Below are 20670 nucleotides of genomic sequence, written 5' to 3' on the forward strand. Positions count from 1 at the left end.
TACCATTTATTCAATAATTAAAGTAAACTGGCCCCCCAAAAACATTGCATTTGACACTTTTTTAAATATTAAGTTTGAAAGACATTAGCTTGTAAACATGAGTAAAAACAGAATCCTGATGCTTGTCTAGTGATTTGTAAACCTGCTAACTTCCTAAATAAACAGTTACTTACAAGAAAGAAGTGGACTGTTAAGATGTTCCCCATATAGCACACAGGGTTCACATAAGTATGACTTTGGCATAGAGTTATTTCAGAGAAGACTGAATGTATTCTAGTCTAATCCCTCAGCCACCATGTACAGAACATTTTGAAAATGCACTAATGCCACTAAACTTCCAGATTTATATTTTCATGTTTTCTGCACTATCAGGGTTGTCGAGCCCTTTTGCTGTACAGTCCGTCCACTTCCCTGGCATGTGTAGATCTGGTCAGGCCCATTGTTCATAGTTCTGTATGGAGAAGTGTCTTTGCTCGTCTCATGTTTTCAATCACTGTAGAAAACACTTGAGTTACTGAAAGCACTGATATGGTGATGCTGTGTGCATTTGTTAATGTACAGTACAGACCATATAGCTAAATTATGTGGGAAATAAAACTATACTATGCTTTGAATCTCTTGACTTTTTTAAATGTTTTTTTAAATAATTACATATTTCCAGCAATTTTTAAATTGATAACTGTTCACAACCATAACTGTATCTTAGCAAAGCTTTTTTGCATAGGGATTTTTTTTTGCAGAAAATATTTGAAAACACCAATTTGTAAACTGGTTGTAGATTTTTTACTTTTTCTGATGGGACTGTATTTTAACTATGGATTTAGTGTGAACTCACATTTAGAGCAACACATACTTCTGTTTTAATCAGTATTTCAGTAACAGAGTTTGTAACCTTGAAACAGAGCAATTCAGTTAACATATTACTGACCTGCACAAGTGCACTGTTGCCAATGCTTGTGATTTTTTAATCAGAGGTTTTAAAATGTTTGGTTTTTTTCTTAAAGTCCCAGCTCCTTGAGTCATGTGACTGTGACAATCTCACCTTTAATTTTACAAAATAAGTTTCTAGCCCTCATGGTTTCAGAGAAAAGCTTGAAAATGATCTGCCAGGTACCGTAAAGGTTCTAAAACCAGAAGGCAGAGAGAGAGAACCCAAAATACAGCTTTAAAGACCTTGTGGCTTTTTTAAGGGGGAGTCTCATTATATTAACACTCATGATTGGTAATATTGCAAGTGGGAATCGTTATCCACTTCACTGACTTAACTGATGGAAATTTCAAACTGAGTCAATTTCAAACTAATACTGAAGTTTGCAAAAACCTTGAATGCAAGCAGGTCAGCTGCCGTGGCCCACACAGTCTATCACACCTCTACAACCAGCTTCCTGAGGAAGTTTTGAGAAGTTCAGATATTGTCAGGGAAGTTGTCAGAAATAAAAAGCTCAACTTTCCAGCAATACTCAAAGGCACTTATTTCCATTGAGCTCTAATGAACAAAGCAAATGTAACATTTCAAAAACAAGCTGTTTGAGAGGATGTTCCACTAAAATCGGTCCCTTTTCAAAAATTAAACTTTCAAATCCTTATTTCTTTATAAATACCATGTCTTGTTATAAGCTTGAGATGAAACTAACACTGTTTTATGTAAAATGTTGCTTATTTCACTCACAGTTTGAAATATCTTCTGGTTCATATGCATACATTCTGTTCTTATACTTTCCTGTCAGATCGGCTCGAACTGTCATAGAGGGATCTTTAGGAGGGGAAAAGTCCAAAATGTTAGCAATGGAGGTCTTTCGGAAGGAGCAGTGCTGCTTAATTTTGGAGGGTGGGAGTGGGGATGGGGGGAGGGGAGGGGTGGGGAGAGATTCAAGCCTTTAAAAATGGTGTTCATTAGCATAGCACTCTGACACTGTGTTTATGCCAGGGGTTTTCAGGACAAAAATTTTGGTGGTCTCAGTCTGCGACCACCAACGCTTGTTGGTGACCGCTCTCACACTTTTTCCTAAAATACTTAATTAGCTTTAGGAAAACCAAAAAAATATGCACACATTGATGTCCAAATGATTGTCATTTATGTATTGCTAGCTAGTAAGTCTGTTGTGAAAAGTGATATTAACAAACCATACATGTATCACCTTTCACAGCAGACTTAATTAGCCCTGGCAAGCCTGGGGACAAATTAAGCCCTGGATGGAGGGTTGCGGGGAGGCAGTGTGGGGCTGGAGCCTGAAGCCTTCCAGCCAGAGCTTGCTGCCCTGCCACCTAAGGGCTGAAACCCAAAGCCAGGGAAGGTGGGGAACTCACTGGCTGCCTGCTCCTACAACCTTGTGCTCCAGGTGACTCCACAGGGGGGCAGGGCCCAACCCTGCTGCTGGCCCCAGCAACCAACACCAGGGTGGTACATCCAGGAGCGAGGGGGAGGGGCTGTATTTTGCCCTACCTCCCCTCCCGTCACAGCCCAGGAAGCTGTGGCTGCAAGTAAAGCCCCTGGTAGCCGCATCCACAGCCCTGTGGATCTCAGAGCTCAGTATCTGCCTTAGAGTGGCTCTTGAACGTTCAATAGGCTGGTTAGATGCATCTGAACTGCCCTTCTGAAATTGGTAATGGCGCCAAGTAGGTGTGGCCATTAGAAAGGGTCAGTCTTTGTCCCGTTCATGCCCAACAATCTTACATTGGGTTTCCCCTGGAACTATTGCTTATGAGGCTAGACCAGAGGGGGCCAAACTACAACCCATGGGCCACATCTGGCCCACAGGACCCTCCTGCCTGGCCCCTGAGCTCCTGGCCCCTCCCCTGCTGTTCCCCCTCCCCCACAGCCTCAGCTCGCTCGCTCCGCTGCCGGCGCAATGCTCTGGGCCGTGGGGCTGCGAGCTCCTGGGGCAGCGCAGCGGCAGAGCCCGGCCTGACCCGGTGCTCTGAGCTGTGCAGCAGTGACGGCAGCGCAGCCCGGCTCCAGCCAGGCGGTGCGGCTGTAGTGCCGCCAGCCACCGGTGCTCCAGGCAGCGCGGTAAGGGGGTAGGGAGCAGGGGGCAGAGGAGTTTGGGGTGGTAGTCAGGGAGTGGGGGTGTGGATAGGGGTCGGGGCATTCATAGGATGGGGTTGAATAGGGGCAGGGGTCCCGGGGGGCAGTCAGGAAGGAGAGGAAGGGTTGGGTGGGGCAGTCAGGGGCAGGGGTTCTGGGGGTGGTCAGGGGACAGGGAGAAGGGGTGGTTGGATGGGGCAGTCAGGAAGGAGAGGAGGGGTTGGATGGGGCAGCGGGGGGCAGTTGGGGTGGTGGTCCCGGGGGGGCCATCAGGGAACAGGGAGTGGGGGGTGGATGTGGCCAGGATCCTGGGGGGGTCATTGGGGGGGTTGGATGGGGCAGGAGTCCCGGGGGGGCCATCAGGGGGGTAGGAAATGGGGGGGATTGATGGGGGGAGGGCTGGGCCACACCTGGCTGTTTGAGGAGGCACAGGCTCCCCTAACCGGCCTCCACGCAATTTCCAAAACCTGATGTGGCCTTCAGGCCAAAAAGTTTGCCCACCCCTGAGCTAGACCCTGCCCCTGGGAAGCCCAATGAATCCTTAATAAATATTCAGATATAGGCAGAGAATCTAATTCTTACCTATTTTCACACACTACAGCTGATGGCATGTTGGGTCTGTATCGTGTGTGTATATACAGGACTAGCTCCTTGATTAGTATAAATTGGTATGTTGGTGTCAGTGGCGCTACACTGATTTATACCAACTGAGGATTTGGCCCATGGTGGCCCACATTTAAATAAGGTGACTACTGATTGGTGCTCGACTTTACACCTTAAAGGAGCCCAGTTTTCAGATAGTGCTGAGCAGCCAATCTCTGAAAAGCAAATCTCTTTAAAATATCTCAGGTTAGGCAAGAAAAATCACTAGCCACTTTTGAAAAGCTTGGTCATAATGTCCTGCAGCTTTAAAAAACAAACCCTGCTGCCCAAGCAAGGAATCTGTGCTACACATCACACAAGGCAACTGTTCTTTGATTATCACAAAGAAATAGGAAGCTCACCAACAAAGAGGATCCTAGGGACATAGTGGCCATCGGGGGCCATGTTGTCATCTGTGCTCGAATGCTGAAAGAAAGTTAAATAACGTTTTTGTGATGGGTCGTTATCAGAACAGCTGTCACATCAGTCAAAGCACTAGAACTGGAACAAACTAATCAGTCTTTATTTTGCTTCAAGTACAATTGGTGGGGTGGTGCTATGGAGTCGCTCTCCTCCCCCTGCATCTAACACAGCACCAATAGTTAGTTATGTAGGGCTTGCTGTGTTGGATCAGAACAACGTCCCACTCAATTCAGTATCCTGTTACTGACCGTGGCCTGCCGATAGAGGTCCCAAGAAAATTATTTGAGACTGGATTACATAAATATATCTGGATTTGAGCGTAGTAATGTCTCTGTCTCTTCCTCCTCCTAAAAAACAGAATTTTTAGCAAACCCTGTTGTGGGTTTCCAGCAGCTTGGAAACCAGATATTTGAATGAAAATAAAAGAATTAATAAAAAACCCCAAAGAAGTCAATTTCTGATTTGCTATTAAGACTCTTTATTCTGCTTCCCATCATATATTTTGATAATTATGACTTTTAAATTATGATCTTACCACCAGATTAAGCATAATAAAATCCTCTTGAGCCATCTTTTGGATCTCTGGGCTGGAAACAAAAGCTTTCTTTAAAGCTAAAAAAAATAATAATAATTTAGGTGGGGAATTTGATCTGCAGCTCACTGTTTCATATCAGCTTATCGTGTTCCTAAAACCATAAATTTATGGTTAACATCTTCAGACTATCACATGCACATGTTAGATAAGGCTTGGATAATTCAGGTCTAATAAACTAAGCAGTAGAAAAATCTGTTGTTTGCCTGTGAAGCTCGTTGCTGCTTGATGTAATGTAAAATAGTTCATTCCCTTTGTGGGACTCAATCATAAATCTAACTTGACTTCCTCCAATAGTCGTTGGCATTACAAGACAGAACAGGAATCATGCAGGTGTGCATGTTTTATGCTGCATAGAACTAAAACCACTATAATAACAAGTACTTAAAATGTTGCAGGAAATACTGAGGTCAGAATTTACATGCGATCCTCAATTTGTTCTGAATGACCTACAGTGGGATGAAAAGTTAATAGCGCAGTATATCTTATCAGCTTTTCTTTGGCAAAAAAGACTCTTCCTAGGTAATGGAAAGGTACCAATATTCCCTCTTGGAATGATTGACTGGCTTATAAATATAGATCAGAGGTGGGCAAACTATGGCCTGCGGGCCACATCCAGGCCGCAGGACCCTCCTGCCTGGCCCCTCCCCTGCAGCCTCAGCTCACTGTGCCGCCAGCGCAATGCTCTGGGCGACGGGGCTGCGAGCTCCTGGGGCGGCAGGGCTGCACAGCCTGGCATGACCCAGTGCTCTGTGCTGCGTGGTGGCATGGCTGGCTCCAGCCAGGCGGTGCAGCTGTAGCACCGCCAGCCCCTGGTGCTCCAGGCAGCATGGTAAGGGGGCAGGGAGCAGGGGAGGATTGGATAGAGAGCAGGGGAGTTCAGGGTGGTCATTAGGGGGCGGGAGTCCCGGGCGGGCCGTCACAGGAGTCCTGGGGGGGGCATCAGGGGGCAAGAAGCGGGGAGGGGGGGCGGATGGGGAAGGCTGGGCCACACCTGGCTGTTTGAGGAGGCAAAGCCTCCCCTAACCGGCCCTCCATACAATTTCCAAAACCCGATGCAGCCCTCAGGCCGAAAAGTTTTCCCACCCGTGATATAGATGGTGGCATATGCTCTTGAAGGCTTGAAGATCCTGTCTTAAAATGCCACACCAGACTGAGATCTCAGGCCTCGTGGTGGCATTATAGAGCAATTAGAAGTCACTGCCCTTCTAAGAGATGCCATCCTGGAGATGAGATGTTACATTTGGAGAGAAGTCTTATCTAAAGTTATTCTAGATCAGTGATTCTCAAACTTTTTTTTTCTGCGGACCACTTGAAAATTGCTGAAGGTCTCGGCAGACCACTTAATGATCTTTCCAAATGTTGTTTGTACCGTTAGCTAACTGTTAGATAAAAGCGCTATACAAAAGCGCCATATATTAAAAAAAAACGTTAACTTTTTTTGTTCTACAAATAAAAGCACACAACTTATATTTTCGTATCAGTAGTTTTACCTTTCAGATGTGATGGATCTGTCTCCCGCTGTGGCAGCCCCCGAGCTGGGGCTGGGGCGGGGGGGGGGGTCTCTCCCTCTCTCCCCCGCTGCCGCAGTCCCTGAGCTGGGGCTAGGAAGGGGGGGTGTCTCTCCCTGCCACAGCAGCCACAGGGCTGAGGCTGGGAAGGAGGGCCGTATCTCCCCAGCAGCCGCAGCCCTGAAGCTGGGGAAAGTCACCTCTTTCTCTGGCCGCTGTAGCCCTGCACATCCCAAATTCCCCACCCCCTCTTCTCACCCCACTGCCCCCTCCTATCTACCCGCTATTCCCCCCAAAGCCACCACCTCACCTTACATGTGCATCTTCTCCAGGTTCCAGGCACCTAATTAGTGGAGCCACGCCTGCGCAACTCCACTAATTAGGTGGATGGCCCTTCATTCTCCCGTGTGCAGCTGTCCAGGTGCGCACCTTAGAGGGAACTATCCGCAGAGCACCTGAATGGAGCCTGTGGAACCCTGGTGGTCCACTGACCACAGTTTGAGAACCTTTGTTCTAGATGTTTTAGACCACGTTGATCAGAGAATGGCTGCTGCATGCCATTGGCAAGTCACTTCTTTACCAGTATCTAACTCATCCCATTTTCAGAATACCATAAGCATGAAGGTCCCTTTATAAATAATAAAAATAATTAGCAGTGGCACAGCTAGCGATGCCCGTAATTAAGGTTGCGTGACACTTGCCATTCTGACCCTATTTTGTACTTATTTTTTTCAAACTTCATTGTGAAGTGAATTGTGAAGCCCAGAGCTCTGCTGGACCAGCTATCTGTGCAGAGCTGGGAAAGCCCAGGGAAGAACACGCAAACACTCAAGCCAACTAACAACATCAAGGTTGCAACGTCAAGCACTCCAAAGTTAGAAAATGCTCAAATTAATATTTTTGCCCCCTTGTCCCATATGTCTGCTGATGCAGTCTTTAATGACATGATCACATACTGTTTTGTAATTTTGTATATACTACATAACTATAAAAGAATAACAGAATATCTGAGCCCTCTTTCTGATAAAATTATAACCCCCGATTAATATAAATTGAGCTTTACCCTGGCTGGGTCTGGGTGAAGGAAGATGCAATGACTTCATGTCCCTTGTCAGTGTCCTCCGAGGAAGTCTAGGTGCCAAGGCTATTTTGGACACTGATCCAAAAAGCAAACAGGTTTACCCTCCATAGACAGTGCCTCAGCCACTGAAGTTTTGACCTAAAGCAGGCTGCTATGCAAAAAGATGTTATGGACCTTTTATTCCACACTCTTATCTATAACCCAAGCATGCTTTATTGCTCCTGTTTTGGAGCATGATTCAGGAGGTCTTAGAAGGGGTTCAGTTTGATTTAGAAGGGTTTCCTTTTTTCTCACCTTGGCTATAAGGGCATTCTTCTAAGTGGTGGATGACCATCAGAGGTTTCTTGCTAAAAGGACATGAAAAAGGTGGCATGTCAGGTCATTTTTAGAAAACACTAACATATAAGCAACTATGTTGTTACCGGGTTATAACTGCAATGGGGTTCTGATGCTGCTAAAATCCACATCCAGGAACTATGAGAAGAGCTTGATTAGTTTGTCAGTGGATCTTCCAAGTATACTTCCCATACTATGGTCTTCTGCATTGTTTAGCTGTTATAAGTGGAATGTCCCTTCATATTCCAAGCCTATGGCTATTTGATCATATGGAGATGGTGATATACAAAGAAAGGATCATGTACAAAGATTCTAGTGAAACCGTAACACGCAAATGAAGTTTGATGAAACTACATTTCTATAACTCTCTTGAATCTGATTGATTTTATAATATAGAAGTCCAAGACTTTTGAAGTGTGAAAGCTTTCAGTTACAGCAGCAACTGCATTCGAAATTAATCTGATAAATACTGTGGACCCAATCCTACAAGCTGCTCATCTCCTGGGCGGTCACCTCCCACCAAAGTTCTATTCAGCTGCTCTTTAAATCAACAGGATTGAAAGGCACTTGTCATCTTGGAAAATCAGGCTTGTACAAGGAAAACGAAGATGAGTCTCTGTCAGGGTGTCAAATGACGTAAGTGGAACTGTAGTTCCTAGAATGTTCATGAGCTTTAGTTTTTTCAAAGCCATTGTGGCAGGGGTTGCTTTTTACAGTATATTGGTACAGTGCCTAGCTTCAATGAAGTATCAGATCTGAGTAGGGCCTCGCTCACTGCTGGAATACAAATCAAGCATAACACAATCATAGTCCATGGTTTTAGCATCATATTAGCACATTTTGCCTATTTAAACAATAGCTTCTTGTAGAATTACCACCAATGTCCCTATGAAAATCCTTTTATGATGCAGCAAAATAAGAATAACTAAAGATTACCTGTTTCTTGATCTAGTTAAAGCTTCTTCATATGTCTGAACCCATTCAATTTCATCACCCCATCCTATAGAGAAGAAGATAGATTGATTAATTTCATTTGTGTACAAATGGCACAGTTGATCTCTGGAGCAGGTGGATGTCCAGACTTTGCTGACCAATGTTGCCAAAGGTTAAATGTTGTCTACTACTCATCACTCCTTTTATCCAGGACAAAAGGGAATGAAGAACTTGGAATATCTCTGGGGGAGGAAGTTTGGGAAAAAAATTGGAACCACATAAAATGCATTTAAGCTCTGCCCAATCCATGTCTCACCTGCAAAGTATTGAACAATTTCCACTAGACACCTGGTAGACTACAGGATAGGAATGTCACATTATTGCACTCTACTACAGATGCAGCCACTCACACGGTTCAGTAACACACATGCTTTTGTTCTACTAGATGATACCCCCCAGGAATCTGTACCCCCTTTTCACAAGCACTAAACTACCCATTATCCCTTCATTTAAAACACCTCCTTTCATGGAGGATGGCCCCATTCCATACAACTTTTTCTTCTATGGTCTATCTTTATCCACACTACAATAATTAACTCATTTACTTAGCATACAATGGGCATTGGAACAAGAGTTGCCACAATTCATAAATGCCTTCCAATCTCATCCTTGTCTCCCTTTTTGTAATAATCCTTTTCCCCCCTCTATGTGTGTCTATGTGAAGACTGGGACCTTTGTAGTCTTACTAGATTTACTCATTTTCTTGATAAGACTAATCAGGTATATTCCTATGATCAATTATATGACAATTACCCATATATACATTATTTCAATATTCCAAACATCTACATTTTACAGGACAGTTGTGCTTTAGTGATTAGATACACACCCAACTTTGAAGAACATTTAAGGAAATCTAACAACAGAAGCAGGTTATCAAAAATCTACACAATTCTTTTCAAAACTTGGGATTTTCCACATTCTATATGTAGGCCCAGACCCACAGCTAATGCAAAACAAGTTAGCCCACCTGGAGTCAATAGAGCTACATCAGTTTAGGACAGCTGAGGATCAAACCCATAAACAGTTGGGGGCTGGAACTAAAACTCATGATTTTCATTCTACAAATATTGCTCTCCTCCTCCTCCTGGTCCCTGGCCTTGTGCCTGGCCCCTAGGAAGGAAAGATGCTGCCCTGACTCTTGGCAGAGGAGCAGCTCCGAAGGAAGAATGGAGCTGGCTGCAATCAGGAGCCATAGCTGCGGACATCTGCCTGCCAAGATGGGTAGGAGGGGATGGCACAGCTGAATCTGCTGGCAGAAGGCTACGTTTGCGGCTGCTTCCTGCTTACACTTTGCTTAACCTCTAAGTAGCTGAATGGCAGCCAGCAACTTGGGACAGGGTGAGCAACTTCAGACTCCGCTTCCTCCCCTTCACAGCCCATCCAAATTTGGGTCTGGAAGCATTGTAGTCCCGTACAAGCTGAAAGCTGTGGAAGATGTCCCAACCTCCCCGAGCGCCAGAGGCAGGATTTACTGGCCTTCAGGGCCCAATCAAAGTGCACCTCTTTAAGTAATGGCTTGGGACTATATTTCTGAATGGCAGTGAGGGAAGGTCTCCCAGCCACTGACTGTAACTATTGGGAAGCAACAGAAGTCATTTGACTACCAGGGTGCATGGGTGCTATTCATGTTTATACATTATTTTTGCGAAGGTAAGATGCCCAGAAGTTATGTGGATGGGCCTCACATGGAAATGCTAATACAGATAAATGCTTTGCTCAGAGACTTCACCATCTCACCTCGGGAGAGAGTTTGAGGCATCCTTATCCGCGTGACGTTCTCCTCCTCCTCCTGCTCAGGATCCTTCTGTAGTTTTCTCTGGGCAGCTACCACCAGGGCATTGCAGAGGAGGAGAGAACACAGTAACTGAAAGGAGTGCATGTTTTCTGGAAAGTAAATTCAGACGTGTCTAGAGTTAAGAGAGAAAATCTTTAGACAGCTTCCGCATAAGACGATACAACTGTGAAATGCCTATAAGCCATGTCTCATGGACACCTCACTTCAGCAGAAGTTACTCAGGAAGCATTGTTTCTGGTCAAAGCACCTTGTCTGCTTATTGTTGGAGCAAATGATTATGAATAACCCAACAGGATCTTGGGTCTCCATCTATACTGAGCCACTGGATCTTGGACTTTAGTGATCCGCTCCTCAAGAAAAGTAGAGGAGCTTTCCTGCATTGACAAACATTTCTATGTATCTTATTACAACTGCACCTCTGAATTTTTTCTTTAACTCTGAGGTCAAAAGTTTTCAACCTAATTGCCTAAAAATAGGTTTCCAAATCCCCTTTAATCAAAGTAGCTTGATTTTCAAAGGTGTGCTTCAGTGGGAGCTGGGGTTGCTCGGCAGCTCTGAAGATGAGACTTTATATTTATATGCTTGTAGCCAAAAATGAATCAGCTATGTTTGACAATGTTGGTTTGACATTGCTTCATGGATCAGTGTGTGATGTCAAATACACCAGCAACAATCCTTTACAGCTCTTGAAATAATTTTTTTACAGATTTTTACTTATTTTAATTTCTTTGTTACAGTTTTTAACCTACAGAATAACAATGAGAGCTGTAGGAACTGCAGCAAGGAGCAAGCGTACATCTTGGAAAGGAAATGCGTATCCTTTTCAGGAAAAAGACAGTCCTATAAAAATGCATTTTCTTAGAATGATTTTCTCACCTGGAACCTTAGGCTGAGGTCTCTGAGCAGACTGTGAAAATGCACCTCTTCCAGTTACTCATCTATGGTAGGAATAAGTAAGCTAACAGTTATTTATACCCCTGTATTTGCTTAGTTAGTGAGGATGAATGTCAACTGAAATTCCAGGATATCCTGATCCTGGCAAAGTGCAGAACAACCTTCCTATAATAGCTTTCTTTTAATCGACACAGCCTGTGTGCTTGGTTTTAATCATGGGATAGGGATTAATGAAAGTATTCACTATAGTGTTTATACTGGACACACCTTCTTCTATCATATATGCTTCCCTAAGCATGGACTAAGTGTCTCTAAGCCACGAGCTGGTCTAAGATTTTGGTCTAAATGCATATGAAAAGTTTATTAAGAGGAAATCATATATGTAATTTTTTTTTGTTTCTTAAATTCTTCAAAAGAGTTAGTGTCATTTCTGTTCAAAACCACTTGAAGAATTTTTTCAATGGATATTGTTTGTTAGCATTCTGCAGCATCTCAAAGGGGCCTGACAATGTAATCAATTCTTTTTTCATTTTTGCATATTACTATAGCTTCAGCTACGCAGGACTGAATTACAGTAGAATGGCTAACTCCCTGCATCAGCCTGGTTGGCTGTGTCAGTAAACTCTCACAACTACTGTAGATTGTAAGGATAGTGCGTGGAAAGCATCTGGCCTCACTTTTGACATCCAGTGTAACCCATTAGACCAGCTGTCCATGCCCACAATGTACTTGCGTTTACAAAAGGCTTTAGGTTAAGGTGCTTTAGAAGAGATTAAATAGTAAGGAAGATAAACGACCACAATGTAAAGGGCAAAATCCTGTTGTGAACTGAACCATGTTGAAGCCATAGAAAACAGCAGTCTAATACAAGAGCTGATCCTGGGGAAGAGCAGTAAATAAATGGGATAATCTAGGTGGTAGCATGAAGATTAGTGTTACAATACAAACCGGGGGCTCTGTAACGTCATAAACGAGGGGTGGCTAAACTTACTGACCCTCTGAACCGCATACTTTAATCTTCAGAAGTTTGAGAGCTGCAAGACACAGACCTGTCCTGCAGGGCAGAAAACCCTAATCCCACCACCCTGCTGCAGGGCAGAAGCCCCGAGCTTCTCCCCCCACTTGCAGGCCCAGTCTGGTGGGAGAGAAGCGGGGGGGTCCGCAAGGCACATTTTAACTGTAAAAGAGCCACATGTTGCTCACAAGCTGCAGTTTGGCCATGCCTGTCATAAACCATGGCCAAGGGAGTCTTCCAACCCCCCACAGGGGATTATAGCCTTGTTCTTTAAAACAATTAGGAAAAATGAAGGTGAAATTCCCACTGGATTTTTAAACATCTTGGAGGAGTTGAGCCAGAAGATGAATGGTAAAAATGGAATAAACAATCCAAAGAATTGAATTACACTAGAGCAAATGCCAACTCTTAGGTAGATTATTGTGTCCAATTTCAGCTACTTCACCTCAAGAGAGAGAGTTTGCAGTGTTGTTGTAGCCGTGTTGGTCCCAGGGTATGGGAAGGTGGGTGAAGGAATATCTTTTATTGAACCAAATTCTGTTGGTGAAAGAGACATGCTTTTGAGCTACACAGAGCTCTTCAGGTCTAGAGATGGTACTCAGAGTGTCACAGCTAAACACAAGGTGGGACAGATTGTAAAGCATAAAGAGTTAACACATGTTGCAAGAGACCATTCATGGTTTCAAAAGGCATGTGGTGTACCTCATCCAGTGCACTAAACGCCCCAATAACAATTACGTGGGTGAAACCAGACAGTCACTATGCTCTCGAATGAACTCACACAGAAAAATGATGAAAGACAAAAACACTATACTACCCATGGGTGAACACTTTTCACAAAGCGATCACTCCATATCTGACTTTTTAATCCTCATTCCTCAAAGGAAACCTGCACAACATCTTCAAAAGATGAGCCAAGGAACTTGAATTTATAACTTGGCAGGACACTAAAAATAATCAACTTAGTAAAGACACCGGATTTATGGTTCATTACAACAATCTGTAACCCACTAACCCTCCTTTGTCCTGTGACTGCAGAGGCATTAACTGCTTACGTCAGCTTGAATGGTCTCTTGCAACATGTGTTAGCTCCTTATGCTTAACAATCTTTTCCACCTTGTATTTAGCTGTGCAGGGTCGGTGCAAGGATGTTTCATGCCCTAGGCGAAACTTCCACTTTGCGCCCTCCCCCGTCCCTGAGCCCCCGCTCTGAGGCGGCCCCCCTGTGGCAGCTCCTCCCCTCCGCCCTGAGGCGCCCCCTCCGCGGCAGCTCACCCCTGCCCCGCCTCCTCCCCGAGCACGCCGTGGCTGCTTCACTTCTCCCGCCTCCCAGGCTTGCGGCGCCTAAGCTGATTGGCACTACAAGCCTGGGAGGCAGGAGAAGTGAAGTAGCGACAGCGTGCTCGGGGCGGAGGCAGAGCAGGCGTGAGCTGGGGCGGGGACTTCCCCTGCGTGTCGCACCCCTCCCCTTACTTGCTGCAGGCGACCCTCCCCGCGCTCCCCTGCCCCAGCTCCCTCCGCCTAAATGCTGGTGGCGACCGGGGTGGCCGAAGATCCGGCCGCCGTGGTCGCTGCTGAAGAAAATGCCGCCCCCACAAATTCTAGCGACCGCCTAGGTTGGCTAAATGGTTGCCCTGGCCCTGTAGCTGTGTCACTCTGAGTACATTTCCCAGAACTGATGAAGAGCTCTGTGTAAACTCAAAAGCCTGTCTCTTCCACCAAGAGAAGTTGGTCCAATAAAAGATATTACCTTGCCCACCTTGTCTCTCAATGGAGAGAGAACAGATTCAGAGAATGGCAATAGCTGGAGGCTTGTTGTAACATGTTCCTTGACTAGACACATTGGGAACCACTTCTCCTGATTGTGCAAGCAGGTTTGTTTCATCTATACCCATTAGTTACAAAGTCCATTTTATTTGATTCAATAGAATAAAACAAACAAGATTTTCTATTAACATTCAATGGTGTATACCTGTTACAATATGAAGGCCGGTTATCATAATTTGGGTCTTATTCAGAGCAACCAAACACAGATAAGCCAGCTAGATTTGTACTGGAAATCAGACTGGTCCCTCTAATCAATAGCTTGAGCAGATAAACATAAAAGAGAAATGAAATGCTTTTAAATGTTTGGCACAGAAATTGAATGTAAGTGATCAAAAGGACCAGGAAGTGTTTATCCTGGAAACCGAATAGCCGTACACTTCTAAGCATTATCTCTGAACACAGTGTATTTGCTACCATAGTATTTTAAGGTGTGTTTGCAGGGTGACTAATTAGGAGTTTTCATATCTGAAAAACAACCCATACAGGCACTTCAGTCTCTTTCTTGGTTTCCACCTAGAGCAAAACAGAGACAATAGCTTTGTTTTTTATCACGCTTGAGGGAGAAGAGGAGGGAAAAATCAGCTTTGCCTACAAGTGGAATAAGCCAAAGAAGCAGTTGTGGTTCTGGGACACGTTTCACTAGCCAGATCATTGCTGGGTGCAGCAGCTGAGAAATGGGGCCATTGTGGAGCTGAAATCCTACAGGAACTGCTAGTAGCCAAAAAATAAACAAAATAGCATCAAAGCAGCGTGGATAAATCTCTAAGTCCTGTATAGGTCTCATGATAGATATGGAAGGTCACTTCTGATGATGCTAATTAAGCTTTGTGGGCCAGATCCTCAGCTGGTGTATGCAGCTCCATTGAATCTGGTCCCTTCTTTAAATACAAAAGCTAGTTTTAAACTGTACTTACAACTGCTTGTAGCATCCATTCACTGAAATGCTTACAACTAAATCACTGATTCTTTCTAGCTGTCTTGCTGCAATGTGTTTTATCCTAATCCACATGGGTCAGATTTTCAAATGTGCTCGGCCCTTGACAGCTTATTGTTTTCATCCAGGCTGCTGGGCACTTCATTTGAGGTGCTCAAATTGGAGCAGAACAGCCACTAGTATTTATGGCTATTTCTACACTGCAGCTGGGTGCGAGCCTCCAAATCCAGGTACACAGATTCAAGCCAGCGGGGCTCGAGCTAGCACACTAACAATAGCAGTGTGGACACTGTGGCTCAGGCTGGGCTTTCAAGACTAGGGGCAGTGGAGAGAAGCAGCCTTAATTAACTGGTAGAGAAGACTGGAAATATAGAATTTTTCTCCCTGGAAACCTTAAACTGTCTTTGAAATTAAAAGCTTAAACAAAAATAAGCATTTAGGGTCTGGCCTCTCAACGACAGAAAGTTTGATAAAGCAAAGCCTCGGGCAGGATCTGCTAAACAAATACATTGTGTGTCCGCAGAGCCATAATATATGTTGTTTAAAATAACTGACTAAAGTCCAAGTTCCACACTGAGTAGCACTTCATAGAATCATAGAAGATTAGGGTTGGACGAGACCTCAGGAGGTCATCTAGTCCAACCCCCTGCTCAAAGCAGGACCAACTCCAACTAAATCATCCCAGCCAGGGCTTTGTCGAGCTGGGCCTTAAAAACCTCTAAGGACGGAGATTCCACCGCATCCCTAGGTAACCCATTCCAGTGCTTCGCCATCCTCCTAGTGAAATAGTTTTTCCTAATATCCAACCTAAACCTCCCCCACTGCAACTTGAGACCATTGCTCCTTGTTCTGTCAGCTGCCACCACTGAGAACAACAGAGCTCCATCCTCTTTGGAACCCCCCTTCAGGTAGTTGAAGGCTGCTATCAAATCCCCCCTCACTCTTCTCTTCTGCAGATTACATAAATCCAGTTCCCTCAGCCTCTCCTCATGTGCCTCAGCCCCCTAATCAGTTTTGCTGCCCTCTGCTGGACTCCCTCCAATTTGTCCACATCCTTTCTGTAATGGGGGGCCCAAAACTGGACGCAATACTCCAGATGTGGCCTAACCAGTGCTGAGCAGAGGTGAATAATCACTTCCCTTGATCTGCTGGCAAAGCTCCTACTAATGCAGCCCAATATGCCGCAGGCCTTCTTGGCAACAAGGGCACACTGCTGACTCATATCCGGATTCTTGTCCATAGTAATCCCCAGGTCCTTTTCTGCTGCTTAGCCAGTTGGCCCCCAGCCTGTAGCAGTGCATGCGATTTTTCTGTCCTAAGTACAGGACTCTGCACTTGTCCTTGTTGAACCTCATCAGGTTTCTTTTGGCCCAATCCTCCAATTTGTCTAGGTCACTCTGGACCCTATACCTATCCTCCAGCATATCTACCTCTCCCCGCATTTTAGTGTCATCTGCGAACTTGCTGAGGGTGCCATCCATCCTATCATCCAGATCATTAATGAAGATGTTGAACAAAACTGGCCCCAGGATAGACCCCTGGGGCACTCCGCTTGATACTGGCTGCCAACTAGACATCGAGCCGTTGATCACTACCCATTGAGCCTGATGATCTAGCCAGCTTTCTATCCACCTTATAGTCCATTCATCCAATCCATACTTCTTTAACTTGCTGGCAAGAATACTGTGGGAGACCGTACCAAAAGCTTTGCTAAAATCAAGGTATATCACATCCACTGCTTTCCCCATTTCCACAGAGCCAGTTATCTCATCATAGAAGGCAATCAGGTTGGTCAGGCATGACTTGCCCTTGGTGAATCCAAGTTGACTGTTCCTGATCACTTTCCTCTCCTCCAAGTGCTTCAAAATGGATTCCTTGAGGACCTGCTCCATGATTTTTGTGGGGATTGAGATGTAGTTCCCCAGATTCTCCTTCCTCCCTTTTTAAAAGATGGGCACTATATTTTCCTTTTTCCAGTTGTCTGGGATCTCCCCTGATTGCCATGAGTTTCAAAGATAATGGCCAATAGCTCTGCAATCACATCAGCCAACTCTCTCAGCACCCTTGGATGCATTGCATCCAGCCCCATGGACTTGTGCACGTCCAGCTTTTCTAAATAGTCCTTAACCTGTTCTGTCACCACTGAGGGCTGCTCACCTCCTCCTCATACTGTGCTGCCCAGTGTAGAAATCTGGGAGCTGACCTTGTCTGTGAAGACCGAGGCAAAAAAAGTATTGAGTACTTCAGCTTTTCACATCATTTGTCACTAGGCTGCCTCCCCCATTCAGTAAGGGTCCCAGACTTTCCCCTACCTTCTTCTTGCCGTTAATATATGTGTAGAAACCCTTCTTGTTACCTTTCATGTCCCTTGCTAGCTGCACTCCAACTGTGCTTTGACCTTCCTGATTACACCCCTGCATGCTCGAGCAATATTTTTATACTCCTCCCTAGTCATCTGTCCAAGTTTCCACTTCTTGTAAGCTTCTTTTTTGTGTTTAAGCTCACTGAAGATTTCTCTGGTAAGCCAAGCTGGTCGCCTGCCATATTTGCTACTATTTCTGCACATTGGGATGATTTGTTCCTCAACCCTCAGTAAGGCTTCTTTAAAATAGTTGTGTGCATCCATGTTCTATGGGAAGATTTTGGCCCTTGAAGACTAATAATTATTTTTAAAATATTGAATATAAGGAGTGGAAATTTCAAAAGAATGTTCCAAGAAAGCCTGTTCCCTAGCACATGACAATTCTTTCCTAGTTCTAAGTTTTCTGGTTACTTCTCTTGATTTTGACTTGCCTGGCATTGTGTGGTTGTTTCAAAGGCAAATGATTTTTAATGTAAGCTTTTAAAATTCCACACTGTAGGGTTTTCTGAAACCCCACAGTGTACTGTGCACCGGTGGCCCCTCCCACTTGTAGGGAGCTTCCAGTGCTCAGGCTTAGCCTCCCCAAATGTAGGAGTCACTTACCGCCCCCACCTCCCGACACAGCTGCCAACTCCATGGGTGCTCCGGGGCTGGAGCACCCGTGGAAAAAACCAGTGGGTGCTCAGCACCCACCGGCAGCTCTGCCAGTCAGCTCCTCCCCTTCCCCCCAGTGCCTCCCACGTGCTGCAATCAGCTGTTCAGTGGCATGCAGGAGGTGCTGGGGTGGGGGGAGTGGAGCAGAGACAGGAAGAGGCGGGGGAGGGGGCAGAATGGGGTGGGAAGAGATGGGGTGGGGTGGGGTGGGGGTGGGACGAGGCAGGGCAGGAGTGGGGATTTGGGGCAGGGGGGGGAGCCTGGGGCAGAGCAGGGGTCCAGCAACCCAGGGAATTTGGGAAGTCGGCGCCTCCGTCTCCCCCGCTCCTGGCTGACCTAGCTATGCCAACAGGCGCCTGTGGTGTAGATCCAGTGATGAGCTGCTAAAATCTTAACAACCGGTTCTCTATAAAAAGTTCTGATTTAAGGGATGTGCCACAGTATGTATTTATTGTACCAATAGGGTTACCATACGTCCGTATTCTCCCGGGAGGAATTTTTAAAATTTACCACCCAGACAGTGATTTAAGAATCTAAATGCCTGACATCTCTGGGAAAATACGGATGTATGTTAACCTGACCTAAGTTCTTTTTTAAAAAGATGGGCCTGAACTAGAAATGAGCTCCTTTTCACGTGTGTGGGTCCCCGCCACTCCCTGGGTGTGTGCTAGGGTAACCAGATGTCCCAATTTTATAGGGACAGTCTCAATTTTTGGGTCTTTTTCTTATATAGGCTCCTATTACTCCTCACCCCGTCCCAATTTTTCACACTTGCTGTCTGGTCACCTTAGAGTGTGCACATGTGTGGGTCCCAGCTGCTCCCTGCCCCACCTCCTTGAAGCAGGTGTGCAGGGTTAGTGCCCTGAGAACTGCAGGGCACCAGTGGACATGGGGCTGGCTGCAGACAGGGGCGTGGGGCAGGGCTAGCTGGAGGCAGGGAGTGTGACATGGGCTGGCTGCAACAGGAGCTGGCTGTGGGCAAGTGGTGCAGACGGGCTGGCTGTGGGCAGGTGGTGCAGACAGGCTGTGGCGGGGAAAGGGGCTGTGGCAGGGGTCGGGGGGGGTGGCAGGGGCTGTGGGCAGGGGCTGGCTGTGGACAGGGGCTGCGGGCAGGGGGCAGAGGGGTGGCAGGGGCTGTGGGCAGGGGCTGGCTGCAGGCAGGGGGTGCAATGCGGGGGTGGCAGGGCAGGGGGTGCAGGCAGGGGGTGCAATGCGGGGGTGGCAGGGCAGGGGGTGCAGGCAGGGGGTGCAATGCACGGGTGGCAGGGCAGGGGGTGCAGGCAGGGGGAAGGGTGACAGGCCCTGGCTGCGGCAGAGGGGTGCAGGCAGGGGGGTGCAGGCAGGGGGTGCAATGCGGGGGTGGCTGGGCAGGGGGTGCAATGGGGGTGGCAGGGCAGGGGGTGCAGGCAGGGGGTGCAATGGGGGGTGGCGGGGCAGGGGGTGCAGGCAGGGGGAGCAATGCGGGGGTGGCAGGGCAGGGGGTGCAGGCAGGGGGTGCAATGGGGGTGGCAACGGGGGGGGTGCCGGCCGGGGGGGCAATGGGGGTGGCAGGGCAGGAGGTGCAGGCAGAGGGTGCAATGGGGGTGGCAGGGCAGGGGGTGCAGGCAGGGGGTGCAATGCGGGGGTGGCAAGGCGGGGGGTCAATGAGGGGTGGCAGGGCCGGAGGTGCCGACAGGGGGTGCAAGGCGGGGGTGGCAGGGCAGGAGGTGCAGGGAGGGGGTGCAATGGGGGGGTGGCAGGGCAGGGGGTGCAGGCAGGGGGTGCAATGGGGGGGTGGCAGGGCAGGGGGTGCAGGCAGGGGGTTGCAGGCAGGGGGTGCAATGCAGGGGTGGCAGGGCAGGGGGTGCAGGCAGGGGGTGGCAGGGCAGGGGGTGCAGGCAGGGGGTGCAAGGGGGGGTGGCAGGGCAGGGGGTGCTATGGGGGGTGGCAGGGCAGGGGCTGCAGGCAGGGGGTGCAATGGGGGGGTGGCAGGGCAGGGGGTGCAGGCAGGGGGTGCAATGGGGGGTGGGAGGCAGGGGGGGCAGGCAGGGGGTGCAATGGGGGTGCAGGCAGGGGGTGCAATGGCAGGGTGGCAGGGCAGGGGGGGCAGGCAGGGGGTGCAATGGGGGGTGGCAGGGCAGGGGGTGCAGGCAGGGGGTGCAATGGGGGGGTGGCAGGGCAGGGGCTGCAGGCAGGGGGCAGGGTGACAGGGCCTGGCTGCGGCAGGTGGGTGCAGGCAGGGGGAGCGGGGGAGGGGTGCAGACACTCACACAGGGGGAGCAGCCCGAGCAGCAGGAGGCAGCCGGGCACCCACCAGGCAGCAGCAGCAGCAGGAGCCCCAGGGCCAGAGGTCCGAGGAGCAGCAGCAGCAACAGGGCCAGGAGGCAGCTCACATGCCTCCCGCAGCGCAGCATGGCGCTCCCTGGCGGCCGGGAGGAGGAATTACACCGTTCCCAGCCAGAGCCCATCAAAGCTTCCCTCGCAGGGAAGCCACTTAACAAGCGGTTCTAAAACCGCTTCTAAATTTAACAACCGGTTCGTGTGAACCAGTGCGAACCGGCTCCAGCTCACCCCTCTGTAGATCTGCTCTTCCTGTTCTACAAA

At 47.5% G+C, this 20670-nt stretch overlaps 1 protein-coding gene across 3 annotated transcripts; it reads right to left on the reverse strand.

Moving 5' to 3' along the window:
- LOC123378806 (anterior gradient protein 3-like) lies at positions 1-20376 on the reverse strand. Of its 3 annotated transcripts, XM_045032995.1 has the most exons (9): positions 20337-20376; positions 11278-11339; positions 10344-10490; positions 8547-8610; positions 7569-7621; positions 4626-4702; positions 4030-4093; positions 1670-1753; positions 1-493 (listed from the first exon to the last, which is right to left on the reverse strand). In XM_045032995.1, exons 3-9 carry the CDS (start codon positions 10483-10485, stop codon positions 444-446), a joined length of 534 nt encoding a protein of 177 aa, XP_044888930.1. In that variant the 5' UTR covers positions 10486-10490; positions 11278-11339; positions 20337-20376; the 3' UTR covers positions 1-443. The 3 variants fall into 3 exon arrangements, with proteins under 3 accessions (XP_044888930.1, XP_044888931.1, XP_044888932.1); XM_045032996.1 differs by lacking the exon at positions 20337-20376 and having other exon boundaries at positions 10344-10513; positions 11278-11368; XM_045032997.1 differs by lacking the exons at positions 11278-11339; positions 20337-20376 and having other exon boundaries at positions 10344-10806.
- Positions 20377-20670: the final 294 nt, after the last annotated feature.

The sequence above is a fragment of the Mauremys mutica genome, chromosome 10, assembly GCF_020497125.1.
Source record: "Mauremys mutica isolate MM-2020 ecotype Southern chromosome 10, ASM2049712v1, whole genome shotgun sequence".
Taxonomy (NCBI): domain Eukaryota; kingdom Metazoa; phylum Chordata; order Testudines; family Geoemydidae; genus Mauremys; species Mauremys mutica.